The sequence below is a fragment of the Vulpes lagopus genome, chromosome 16 (assembly GCF_018345385.1).
Source record: "Vulpes lagopus strain Blue_001 chromosome 16, ASM1834538v1, whole genome shotgun sequence".
Lineage (NCBI taxonomy): Eukaryota > Metazoa > Chordata > Mammalia > Carnivora > Canidae > Vulpes > Vulpes lagopus.
In genome coordinates, this window is record NC_054839.1 from 17,413,736 (window position 1) to 17,425,872 (window position 12,137).

At 45.7% G+C, this 12,137-nt stretch overlaps 1 protein-coding gene across 1 annotated transcript in view; it reads right to left on the minus strand.

Moving 5' to 3' along the window:
- Positions 1-11,859, minus strand: part of GPC6 (glypican 6) — a 1,091,020-nt gene extending 1,079,161 nt beyond the window's left edge. The window contains exon 1 of the mRNA XM_041731333.1: positions 11,086-11,859. Within this exon, the coding sequence (XP_041587267.1) occupies positions 11,086-11,245 (160 nt within the window). The 5' untranslated portion in view covers positions 11,246-11,859. The remainder of the gene's footprint in view (positions 1-11,085) is intronic.
- Between the last annotated feature and the right edge of the window lie 278 nt (positions 11,860-12,137).

Consider the following 12,137-nt stretch of genomic DNA (forward strand, 5'->3'; position numbering starts at 1 on the left):
ATTTGAAAATTATCCATTTTGTTCAAAAAAGAAGACCTCAAAGTGCTTTCTTTGCAAAGAAAATATTTTCCTCCACCTCACTGCAACCTTAAGGAGAAACACCTCTAGTTCCCTGAAATTCAGCTGAGGAGTAGCTGTCCTGGGGGCACAAAGAGAGGAAGCCAGTTTCTCTAATCCAAGAACTGTAATAAGGAGCAAACACACTAGCCCGCCAAGCCTATAGAACACAGGTGTGCATGCCCTGAATGTATATGCTGTATCTTTAGTTAACCGTGTATAAAATGAAGACTGACCAATTCTAAATGTAGTCTCCTTGCATGAGAGTCTAGATCAAGGGGGAAAAATGGTTAGGTCTGCATTTGGGAGACTAGTGCAGGAAAATCAGCTCAAAGTGGGGAGTAGGGAGATGGGATTACTCTATACTAGAAATGTTCTAAATAGGACCCCCCCAAGGACAAGTCATATACCCAAAGAAAGCCTGCCACATTAACAAAGAATAAAAGGGATCCTATGATAAAAGAAACAGAAAAAAAAATTCCCAGTTCCTTTTAACATGATGCTGAAGTTCACTCTTACTGCAGCTGGGCGCTTGCAGCTGAGTTGGGCCCCTTTTGTTCCACACATATGTGGTTACCGATTGAACTGATCCAATCACTCTCTTTCCCTTAGGCCCCCTGGTGGCCAAAGTAAGCATTTGAACGAAGGCAGAGGCTATGGGGGAGGGGGAGGAGGAGGGTGCAATTTTAAATAAGGCATTCTCTGGGTTAGGATTCTTACCTATGATCAAGATGAGAAATAATGGAAATCATTGCCCACATTCGACTGTATACCCTGACCAAAACTTGTGTTTAAAAAACCACAGTGAATGCACTCAGAGTGTGGTCCCCAGATACTCAAGAGATGGTGCCTAACCAACAGCATCAGCATCACCTGAGTGGGACCCTGTGGAAAAAAAAAATTGCTAATTACAGGCCCACCCCACCCAGGAAGACTAAATTAGAAACCCTGGGGGTGGGGCCCAGGCATTCATGTTTAACAAGCCATCCAGTAATTCTAATGCAGGATAAAGTTTATGAACCACATCTTTAGCCAACTAGTTCCCTTCCCTGGATGCACATCAGAAATACCTGGGAAAACTGAAAAAGAAAGGAAAGGAAGAAGGGAGGGGGGAGGACAGGAAAAAGAGTGTCCCATCTCAGACCAATTAAATCATAGTATTTAAAGATGGAATCCAAGGTTTTTTCGTTGTCGTTTTGTTTTGTATTTAAGTATCCCACCTGGCTCCAGGATAGCCCTGGCTCTTTCCAGCTCCAAAGAGCCAAACTGGTAAATTTTCAGGAATTTTATAAGCTGGCTGTTAAACTGTTAGTAGTTTGAAATCTGTCACGATTGGAATATTTCTATGCCATAGACATTGGTGAATGCTACAAATCAGGTCTCCCCAAACCCCACCCTCCTGAAAGCCAATTGCTAAGCAAGTGTCAGTTCACCAGGGGCCAGAGAAACAATGGACTCAAGCGAGAATGCCAAATACCTAATTTATTCAGACAAAAGTAGTTACTCTCAATTTCCCCATTACTTCTCAATTCCTGGGGATTCTTCTGAAGATTACCAAGCAATTCAGTGCCCAGACTTAAGGAAGGTGGACATCAGCCCATCTGAGAGAGTAGCCATGACTAGCCCAAGTCAACAGCTGTGGCTCTTTTCCTTTCTCTTCCAGGCATGAGAGCAGGAAGCAATTCTCAAATGAGAGGGTGGGTGAATCTGCTGGCGGGCTTAGGACAGTTAGCGTGTCTCATCAATGAGGAGATACACATGGTTAGAAATAGCCCCATTGTGTGCCTCTGGGTGTCATAATGAGGCTTTGACTCTTAGGACAGCTGAGCTAAAAGATGGAGAGAACCTGGGATCCTGATGATTGTGTTAGCTTCCCACTTTCTCACTCATAAAACTGTTCTGTGCTGGAACTTAGGTGAAATGATGGCTCTCCCTGATTGGGTATGCAAGCCGATTCAGGATTTTGTGTGACCTGCTGCCACAAGTATCTTAAATGACACAGATGATTTCAGGCAAGAGTTTCAACCGCTTCTCCTCTTTAAACCCTTTTTATTGAAAATTCTAAGTAGCAGGAGTAAAGTTTCTAAGCTTTTTTCTTTTTAAGGTTACCTCTTCTCTGATGACCTCATTCACCCCTCCTTCTCACCTCTTAACCTCATATTGTAGCCCTAGGCATCTATTTCATGCTTCAGTATGTACATCAGCCCCCTATCTATCCTCCTTGCCTCCGCCTTAATGATCTCCTCTCCATTCCATCCTGTTTATGGTGCCTGACCGATCTAAAACAATACTTTCATCTTGTCACTTCACTGCCAAGAATTTAGGATGATGACCTACTTCCTGCCACATAAAACCAAGGGTTTTCAAGGTCCATCAAAAATACAACCCCACCCTATTTGTTCAATATTATTTCTCACAAATTCTTAGTTGATCCCTTTCTGTAGCATCCTCCACATGTACTACTTTGCTTACGAATTTAACCCCACCCCAAACGCCTTCTTTCATGGCTGTTTGTCAAATGCTACCCATCATTCCATGTCCCTGTGATGGTTAATTTTATATGTCAACTTGACCTGCCTAAGGGATATCCAGAGAACCTGTAAAACATTATGTGTGGAGGGGTCTGTGAGGTTGTTTCTGAAAGAGATTAGCATTTGGTTTAGTAGCAGGGGTGACCAGTGTAAGGGAATATCATCCAATCCACCCGAGGCCAAATAGAACAAAACGGTGAAGAAAGAACAAATTCCTTCTCTCTCTTCTTTAGTCTGAATATCCATCTTTTCCTACATTGGGACATCAGAGCTGCTGGTTCTCCAGCCTTGGACTGAGACTTATATCAGTACCCCACCCCACCCCCAGGTCCTTCAGCCTCAGACTGAATTACATCTCCACTCTCCTGGGTCTCAGCTCACCTGTGGCAGATCGTGGAGCTTCTCGGCCTCTATAACCTCTGGAGCGAATTCCTATTCTAAATCTCCTCATGTTTATATATGTATATACCTGTATCTATGTCTATATCATTTAATTTCATTAGAAAACCCTGAATAATATAGTCCCAAGTAAATTTTACCTCTTCCTTTTAGCAAGGTCAAAAAAACTCTCTTCATTTTGTGATTTCTATCACTACAATCAGAACATATTTGGTACTGAAACCATGGACATAGCATTGTTTAAATATTAGAAAATGAAGTAACCTTTTAATTAATTCTTCATCCTGGTAAAAATTTTAAGACTTTTTTTTTACACTACCACAAGACAAAAAAAAAATGACTTAAATTTCAAAATGACACAGTTGATTACATAGATTTTTTTTTTTAAGATTTTATTTATTCATGAGAGACAGAGAGAGAGAGGCAGAGACACAGGCAAAGGGAGAAGCAGGCTCCACGCAAGGAGCCCAACGCAGGACTGGATCCTGGGGCTCCAGGATCACTCCCTGGGCTGCAGGCAGAGCTAAACCGCTGAGCCACCGGGCTGCCAGATTACATAGATTTTGATAGCACTTTACCCTCTAAGAGTTAACAACTCACCCTACCCTATTTGGGAAATCCCTTTCTCTCAGCCACATTGATATCCTTAATGCTGTGCTAGTTTTATGATGTTGAGTTTTGTTTCCACTAAAAAGCACACTTAAACTATGTCAGAGTTATTCACATGGCCTTATAAAGTAAATGAATGTTTCTGGGATGCTTATCTTTCTCAATCTCTCGCTCTCAACATATACAGACGCCCTTTCACAGTCATTGTCCATCACATGTCGGATATTCAATGATTCACTTTTGATTGATTTGTGGTCTGTTGGCTGTATCAATTTTACCTCCTAAATATTTTTTTAATTTCAAGTATAATTGACATACAATATTGTATCAGTTTCAGGTGCACAACACAGTGATCTGACCTTTGTGCACATTGCAAAATGATCACCGAAGTCTAGTTACCATCCATCAACATACAGATTTAATATAATATTCTTGACTATATTCCCCATGCACCATTACATTCCCACGACTTATTTTATAGTGTACATTTGTACTACTTGATCTTTTACCCATCGCACCCCACACCTCCTTCCCTGTGGCAACTACCAATCTGTCTTCTCATCTATGAATCTGGGTTCTGTTTTGTTTGTTCATATTGTTTTTTAGATTCTGTATGTAAGTGACAGCCTATGGTATTTGTCTTTCTCAGTGTAACTTGTCTAACTTATTTCACTTAGCTTCTAAATACTTCTTTCTACTTCATTCCACTTCCAGTCACCACTCTAGTTCAAGCTAATATCTTCTTTTCCTGTATCTGCTTTTGCTCCTCTTCAATCCATTCTCCACAGAGCCTCCAAAGTAACATTTCAAATCAAGTCCAGTCTCCTGATTGAAACACTTCAATAGCTGCTCACTGCCCTAGGCTGAAGGCCAAAGTCACTGCAGTGAGCTCCAAGGATTTCAGGGTTGAGGAAGGAAAGAGGACCATGAGGTGGCAGCAGGACACAAAGAACTTTATTTGGGTGGCACTTTGACAGGTTGTAGGGGAGGGGAAGTCCCTCATAGCTTGAGGGCTTGCAGACACAACAGAGGAGCGTCTACCAGAAGGGGAGGAGGTTCCGGAAAACTCCCAGAAGTGGGGAGAAATCTAGGCAATGTTGCTCAACCATAGGGTGGAGAGGGCAGCAGCTTGAGTTTTTTGGGGTTTTTTTTTGGGGGGTTTTTTTTTTGTTTGTTTGTTTTTCTTTTAGGTCCCAGATTTGTCCTATAAATGACTATCAGGATTTATGCAGTTTTACAGGGTTCATACAACAGGCAGGCTCTAAATGGTTAAAAGTCTATTTGGGCTGTTTAAAACAACCAGATGTGTAAAAACTTGAGCCTAGCACCCACAGGCTTTAGAGCTAAGGGTCCATACTATGATGAAAAAGTAAACCACCCAGGGTCACCATGCCCATGTCATCTTTGGACAGAGTATTAACCTGACCCACCGGCTCTCTCCTAGTTCCCTAGTCCACAAGGCTTTGCATTCACTCGCTGTTTTCCCCCGGTTCTAAAACTCCTCTCCTGCTCTCACAGTCTGCTAACCATAGAAGTCCTATGTCCTCAAGCTTCAGAGCCCATTGCCCATTTGCTCTACCTCAAGGAAGCATTCCAAAACTAAATTCTTTCCTAGAGTCAAGTACCCTGGGGCTTGCCCCTATCTCAGCCATTCCTTGTGAATGGTGCCCTTAATGGCTGCTTCCCTGCTAGGATTAAAATTCCCTGTGGCCCTCTAGACAGCACCTGGCAGAGTGGATTATGCATAGTAGGTATACAAGAAATATTTACTGAACGAAGAAAAAAAATGCCATAGAGAATGAATTATAAAAATAAATTTTAAAAACCTGGATAATGTGTAAATGTGGAATCGAATTTCTATTTTTGTTACTAACTGGTACCTTTGTTTAAAAAATATTTTTCATCCAAGGTTATTAAAAAACTCTTAAATACTTCCATTCAGGATTATTAGAATTTTTAAGCCTTTACCCAAGACTTGCTGCTATGCAACCTTTTATTTACAAATGTGCCATCCCAGGGAGTAAATTAAACTTTCAAAGGGTATCATGTAAATAACTTTCAAAGGGTATCATATAAATAACTGAAAACTGAATAATACTGAAGATATCTATGAAACTACTTAAAGTACAATTATGTCCCAGCTAAAGAATTCAGTAGAGCAGAATTTGGTCTGCAAAGTATAAACACTAAGTTTAAAAGAATATTCAGTATTCTATTTATATTGTCAAGACGACTGGCCTTGCTAGGAGTCTTTTGAGAGATGTGAATTAAGGGGGGAAAAAAAACAGTCTTAAAATGTTACTTTGGTAGGCTTAAAATATAAGATTAAGCTAATAAACTATTTTATCTGTTATTTTTTTTTACTACAATTTCTATCCTAAACTCATATTTCTGTACAAATCTGGTGAATGAATCGTAGGTCACTTTGGTCTAAAAGGAGTCAATAACTTTGTATTTTGTGTTCATGAAACTTACCCATTATTGTAAAAGAGCATTAGTCACGCTCTTACATAAATTACGATGCAATGTTTATACTAGAATATTTTAAAGGATATAAGGCTGTATATTTTAAATCACTTTTGATAGCAGCTTACATTTCTACTCACCAGCAATTGCTATGTGGTCCAGTTAAAAAGATGTGAGTTTTATGTAAAAAAGTGTATCAGTCAACTCAAACGAACTCTTGTTCTCAATGATGACATATTATCCTCTAATTAAATCAGCTAAGACAACTGTTTGCAAGGATCATTCTAAAATTAATTCCCAAATCAAGAGTTTAACAAGTGGCACTCCTAATAGCCCAGATTTTAGATTGCTTTGATACCTGGAATTAATGTGATTCTTTTAGACATCTAGTGACTCGATAAATCATAAAAAAAAAAAAAAAATTGAAGTTCAGCTAACTCGTACCTCTCACACTGTTCTTCGAAAGCATTTTAAAGACATCAGCTAACTCGAGAGGGCAAAAAAATCAGAAATCTCTGAAGTAGACAGTTGAACGGAAATTAAATAATTTATTTCAAATGAGGATATTTTATGAGTCTGTAAAAGAGTAAGAGTTACCAAACACTGTTTTTCCATTTACGTGGTGATATCTACATGCAAATTGGAAAAAAAAAAAAAGTGTTAATAGCAAATGTATTAAATAAGTTAGTTCGCTAGGGGAACAGACGGAGGGAAGACAGGTTCCCTGGGAGACCCACCAAAGAAAGAAAAGGACTCTTGGACAAAGACGAGGTAAAAATGAAGCATTACATATTCTGAAATATGAAAGCAATAAAGAAGGACTGGAAAAAGTCGCTGCTAGATCAGCAGAGTATATGAGAATATTCTTTTCTTAATTTGATTTTGGGGTAGACTTTCAGAATGTTAAGATAAATTCATATTAAAAAGATAAGAGTTTAATGCTTTAATATCTACCTGTGTAGTGCAGCTCTCAAAACATCTGAGACACAAAAAGGGACAAACACTGATAGAGCAATTATATTTTTTCCTAATCTGTGAAGATAAACTTCCCTCCTCCCTCTAACCCCATGATAACTTCCTATAGCAAGCTTTGTTGCACTAACCCATTACTCATGTAGGACTGGTACACTGAAAAATACCAACACATGTTCTTTTGTTTGCATCTTTTATGTAGCTATGTAGAAACATTTAAAAAAAAAACAGGAAAATGCATAAATACAGGAACAATTTAGTGATAGTAGCATGGCTAATTCCTGAGAACATAAAATTCAAAGTGATTTTGAAAAACTGTACGTTACAATAGAAAAATATTCAGCACAAATTGTGAGGGAATACATATGGTGACTGATAATACCAAGCTATATACCTAGTAGATGAAGAACTGACTTTGCACACATTCATTCATTCAAGAAATACAGAATGGCAGTGGGCAGGATTAAGCCTAGGGCTCCAAGACCTGGAGTCAGAAGGCCTAGGTTGGAATTCCAGCCTCATCATTTTCTAGCTGAGTCATCCTTGGGCAATTATTTAAGTCTCTCTGCTACTCAGTCTTTTCATCTATAAAATGGAGATGATGGCAATATCTACAAAATTATTAAAAGGAGTCAATAAGGCAGTCTGTAATGTTTCAGAAGCAAGCAAGTAATGTTTTAGAAGCAGGTAATGTTTTTAAATAGGTGCCGGGCACACAGTAATTTCTACATAAGGGATTGTTAAATACAGCTGCATTAGGTAACCAGTGAAAAAAGCAGACACATAGGCCAATAAGTCACCATTCGTCAACTACAAGGACTTATAATTAATGACTCCAAGAAGGCTCCATGCATGGTGGCACAGTAGGCATAAAACAACATTCCCTGAATTGCCCAGTCTTTTAAGCAGATGTTCTTTTCAGTTGTTGAGTTCTTTTAGAAGTTTAGAGCCATCAAGTTGAGTAGGGTTGGAAAATGAGATAATATTACGGATGCTCAGAGACAAGACTGGAATGTTTCATACCTACCTTGGATCAAAATAACATTCCTAACAAAGAACCTGATGATCCACTGCTCAGCATCTTCCCAGAAGATAGAAGAAAGTAGGCAAGCACACTGGGAAAGCTTTGGGCTAGTTATCTGGAAATTTCGATACCACAAGAATTACTAAGTATTAGAATGGATTGCTGCGAGGGGCTCCTGGGTCTTCCCCTTTGGAGGTCTTTCAAACAAGGACAGATGGTCTATCTGATCTGCCTGGGATGGCTTAAGATCAGGGCTGAGTGAAGATTAATGGTACAACCTGCCCCTTAAAGGCCTCCCAAGCACTTTCTGAGAGCATGACTTTCTATATTACCCATCACGGCCCCTCACCTATTGAGTTTGAAGAACTCCCTTTTATCCTAGAATAGAAAAGGGCAACACTATTTCACAATTGTGAGTTCTGAGTAAAACTTTAATAATGTCACGATGAAACATAATGTCCTTATTACTTCTCAGTTATTTTACCAGGCAAGCTACCTGCAAATATCTTTCAATTAGTAACAGTTCTCATGAATCTAAATTATGAACAGCCGTTCCTTTAAATCCACGTTCCCTGGCAGACTAATGGCATATGCCATTTCTCAAGCAAACCATTAAAAGTCCATATGAGGAAAAGGATGAAAAGGGAGTTTAAAGAAGGGATAACCACCATATACTAGATAATGAAATGTAAATAGTATCAGGAACTAGGGAAGAGCAAAAGAGTGTTTTCATTTAATATTGGGACGTATTTCCTAGGCCATTATTCCAACAACATGGAGCATTGAGTAGTTTGGTTTGAAAATATATATGTGTGTGTGTATATATATATATACCTAGTATACAATTATCTTTTACTTCATTTGTTTCCCTATCAGATGTGCCTCTGACCCCACCATGACCTGTATTTTGATTATTTCCACTGGCATCAAAGCACACCAGGGTTAAGGCAAAGTCACCAGTACCCTTAGTCCTAGAAAGTGACTTTAACAAAAAGTGCAGGTTTTAGAACTTAATGGCTAATTAGTGAACCCTGTAATTGTCAAGAGGTGGAGGGAAAAGAAAAAAAAAAAAAACCCTGTAGTTAAAAATCTACCAAAGGATTTCTTTTAACCACTGGAAAGGTTTTCAGGAAAGTAAACGGTGAATGCAGAAATTATTTACCCTGAAAACCTTCCTTTTGATATTAAGGAGATTTGCATCACGCTAAGGATGAAGTGCAGTCTCCTGAAAGTCCCATAATCCACTAAAGAATATTTAAAAGTACTAAATCCACTAAAGCAATTTAAAACTACCGAACTATTTTCTTCTCTGAGATATCACATCTGAAATCATGCTGGGAAATATCTGTGTTTAAAAGATACAGCTCGAAAAAGCCCAGATTAGAGGAGAAAAAAAAGTTCCTAGAAGTGAGCCATACTATAAAACCTTTTAAAAGTTGAATTCCCTGAGATTCGGGGTGGAGGAAAAAAAAAAAAAAAAAAAGCAAAGCTGATCCTTATCAATTAATTAAAAAGAATGAAATAACAGTAGACAAAGGGGAAGGAGAGTCAAGAAATTTAAGGAGCTGTGGGGGCAGTCGCTGTCTACTCACTGATTAACAAATTCAGGACTTGTGGAAAAGGGAGCACAAGTGACAGGGACAGAAAAGGAGTCCCCCGGTTCACCCAGGTCCCGCCTCCGGCCCGGCCCAGGCGGCTGCGTCTGGCTCAGAACTGCAAGGGGCTCCCGGGCTGGGAGGCTCCGCGCCGCCGGCCTGGCCGGGCGCCCCTCCCCCAGCGCTACACGGACGTACGCGCGTTCTTTTCGGAATAAGTGAAAACCTTCCCTTGTAGAGTCTGTGGATCACCCGTAAGAAAACAGCAATTCCGTTACATGTCGAAGCTGTGAGGCTTGAGGATCTCTGCAGAAAGACCTTCGCGCTCCCCCGTCCACCAGCTCCCCCGCAAACGCAGAGAGGCCGGCTGGGGGGCGCGCGGGGCTCCGGGCATCCGCGGTCGCCGAGGACCCCGCGGCCGCGCCCTCCCGCAGCCCCGCGACCCTCGGTCCCCGACACGTCTCCTTCGCCGAGCCCCGGAGGAGCTGCTCCCGCTCGGTCGGAGCTAAGAGCCGGAAGGCGCGCGCTGGGGCTGGGGCTGGGGCTGGGGCTGGGGCTGGGGCGCAGTCGTCGGAGGCCGAGCGCTGCCCGCACCGCGCGCCCGGGGGGGGGGGGGGGCGGCCGGCACGCGGGGCACGCGGGCCCCGGGGCACACCCCCGAGGAGCCGCCCGCTTCGGGGGGCGCAGCTTCTGGGAGCCAGCGGGCGGGCGACCCCGCGCCGGGTGCCGGGTGCCCCCCGAACCTCGCGCGCCCAACCGCAGTCGGGAAAGCGCGGGGGACCCTCGGCGCCAAAGCCCGCCGGAGCCCGAAACTGGCAGCCCGAGAACTGCCCCGAAGCAGCGGGAGCCGGCGCCCCCCCCCCCCCCCCCCGCCCGCAGCCTCACCCGCCCCGGCCCGGGCGCCGTGCGCTCCGCGTCCCGGAAGGACCCGCAGGGCCGAGCGGGCGGCCACGGAGCCCTCCGCGTCTCTCCACCGCCCCCGCCGGCCTGAGGGCGGGAGCGGGAGCGGGAGCGGGGAAGGCGCCGCTCGGACTGTGGCGCTGGGCAAACTGCGGCCGCAGTTCCTCCAAGTTTGCCGGAGCGAGAGGCGCGGGGTGGGCGCCCCGCTCGGAGACCTGCCGGAGCGCCGCGGCCGCCCGGGGTGCCCGCGCCGAGGGGCGCGCCGGAGGGAGGGAGGGCGGGCGGGAGGGCGCTCCCGCGTGTGCACACAATGAGGCGGCCGGGACGCGCACCTTCCCCGCGGGAGCAGCCGCCGAGCATCCGCCGCCCGGCGCGGGGGCGCGGGGGCGCGGGGGCGCGGGGGCGCGGGGGCGCGGCGCCCGGGAGAGCCCGCACGGAAAGTGAACACCGAGAACTCGGCAACAGGGGAGGCGGGGGGGCGCCGGCGGCCGCCGAGGGCTGCAGCCTGCCGGGCCCGCGCGCCCGCGCTTACCTGCGATCTCCTGGTAGGGGATGTCCGCCAGGCTGAATCCCTTGGCACCGTACGCCTGGCGGACCTCGCCGCAGCTCCGAGCCTTCACCTCCGCCCCGGCCGGGAGGGACAGCAGCAGCCCGGAGAGGGGAAGAATCACAGCCCCGATCCAGGAAGGCATGGTGCGGCGTGCAGATCCAGCTCGGCCGGCCCCAGTCCCGTGCGCTCCTCACCTTGCCCCTCGAGCCGAAAGCCCGCCAGAGCCAGCGGCGCGCTCCTCGCCGCTGCCCAGCGTCACCCCCTTCCGCCAGCCGAGGGGACGCGCAGCGCAGCCCTCTGGACCGCGCTCAGCAAACTTTTATAAGCCAGATGGAGGGTGGCAAGCCAAGCAGGGCTGGCTGGGAAAGCAGCCGCCTTGCGCCCTTAGCCCCCCAGCCCGAAAGCGGTGCAGTAAAAACGGGAGCGCGAGAAGGCAGAGAAATGTTTAAGGAGCCACCATGGGTGGGGGTGGGGTGGGGGCGGGGGCGGGGGTCAGGGCTGCGATCCGACTTCCGAGCCGCGGAGTCGTAGAGCGCGGCGAGCTCGGCTCGCCCGCGAGCGCAGCGAAGGTGGGAACGCGCGCGGCTCCCCCGGAGAGGGCGGCGGACGGGCGAGCGCGGGTGTGTGCGCGCGGGTGTGCGGGGCGGGCGCGGGTTCCTGGGGACGCGGGTGCGTGGAGGTATGTGTCGGGGATGCACGGGATCCAGGGGAAACCTCAGCTGCACACGGGCTGAGGGAGCCTCTGAGAGTCCTCCTGAAATAGGGAGAGAGAAATCCCGGAGCCAGACCCCGGAGGCTGGAGGGGAGGAGAAAGGAGGGGAGAGGGGGAGAGGGAGAGAGAGAGACCGAAAACGTGCTACACTGAGCTCGGCCGAAATTCACAGGAAGAGTCGAAGGCAAAACCTGGACTGGATCTCTCGCTACTCGGCTAGAAGAACGAGGGGGAGGAGGAAGCGGTTCTATGTCCTCACTCCCTTCACATCCTTCACACTGATCCGAGACGTTTCCTTTAATGATAGAAGTAAGTAATGTGA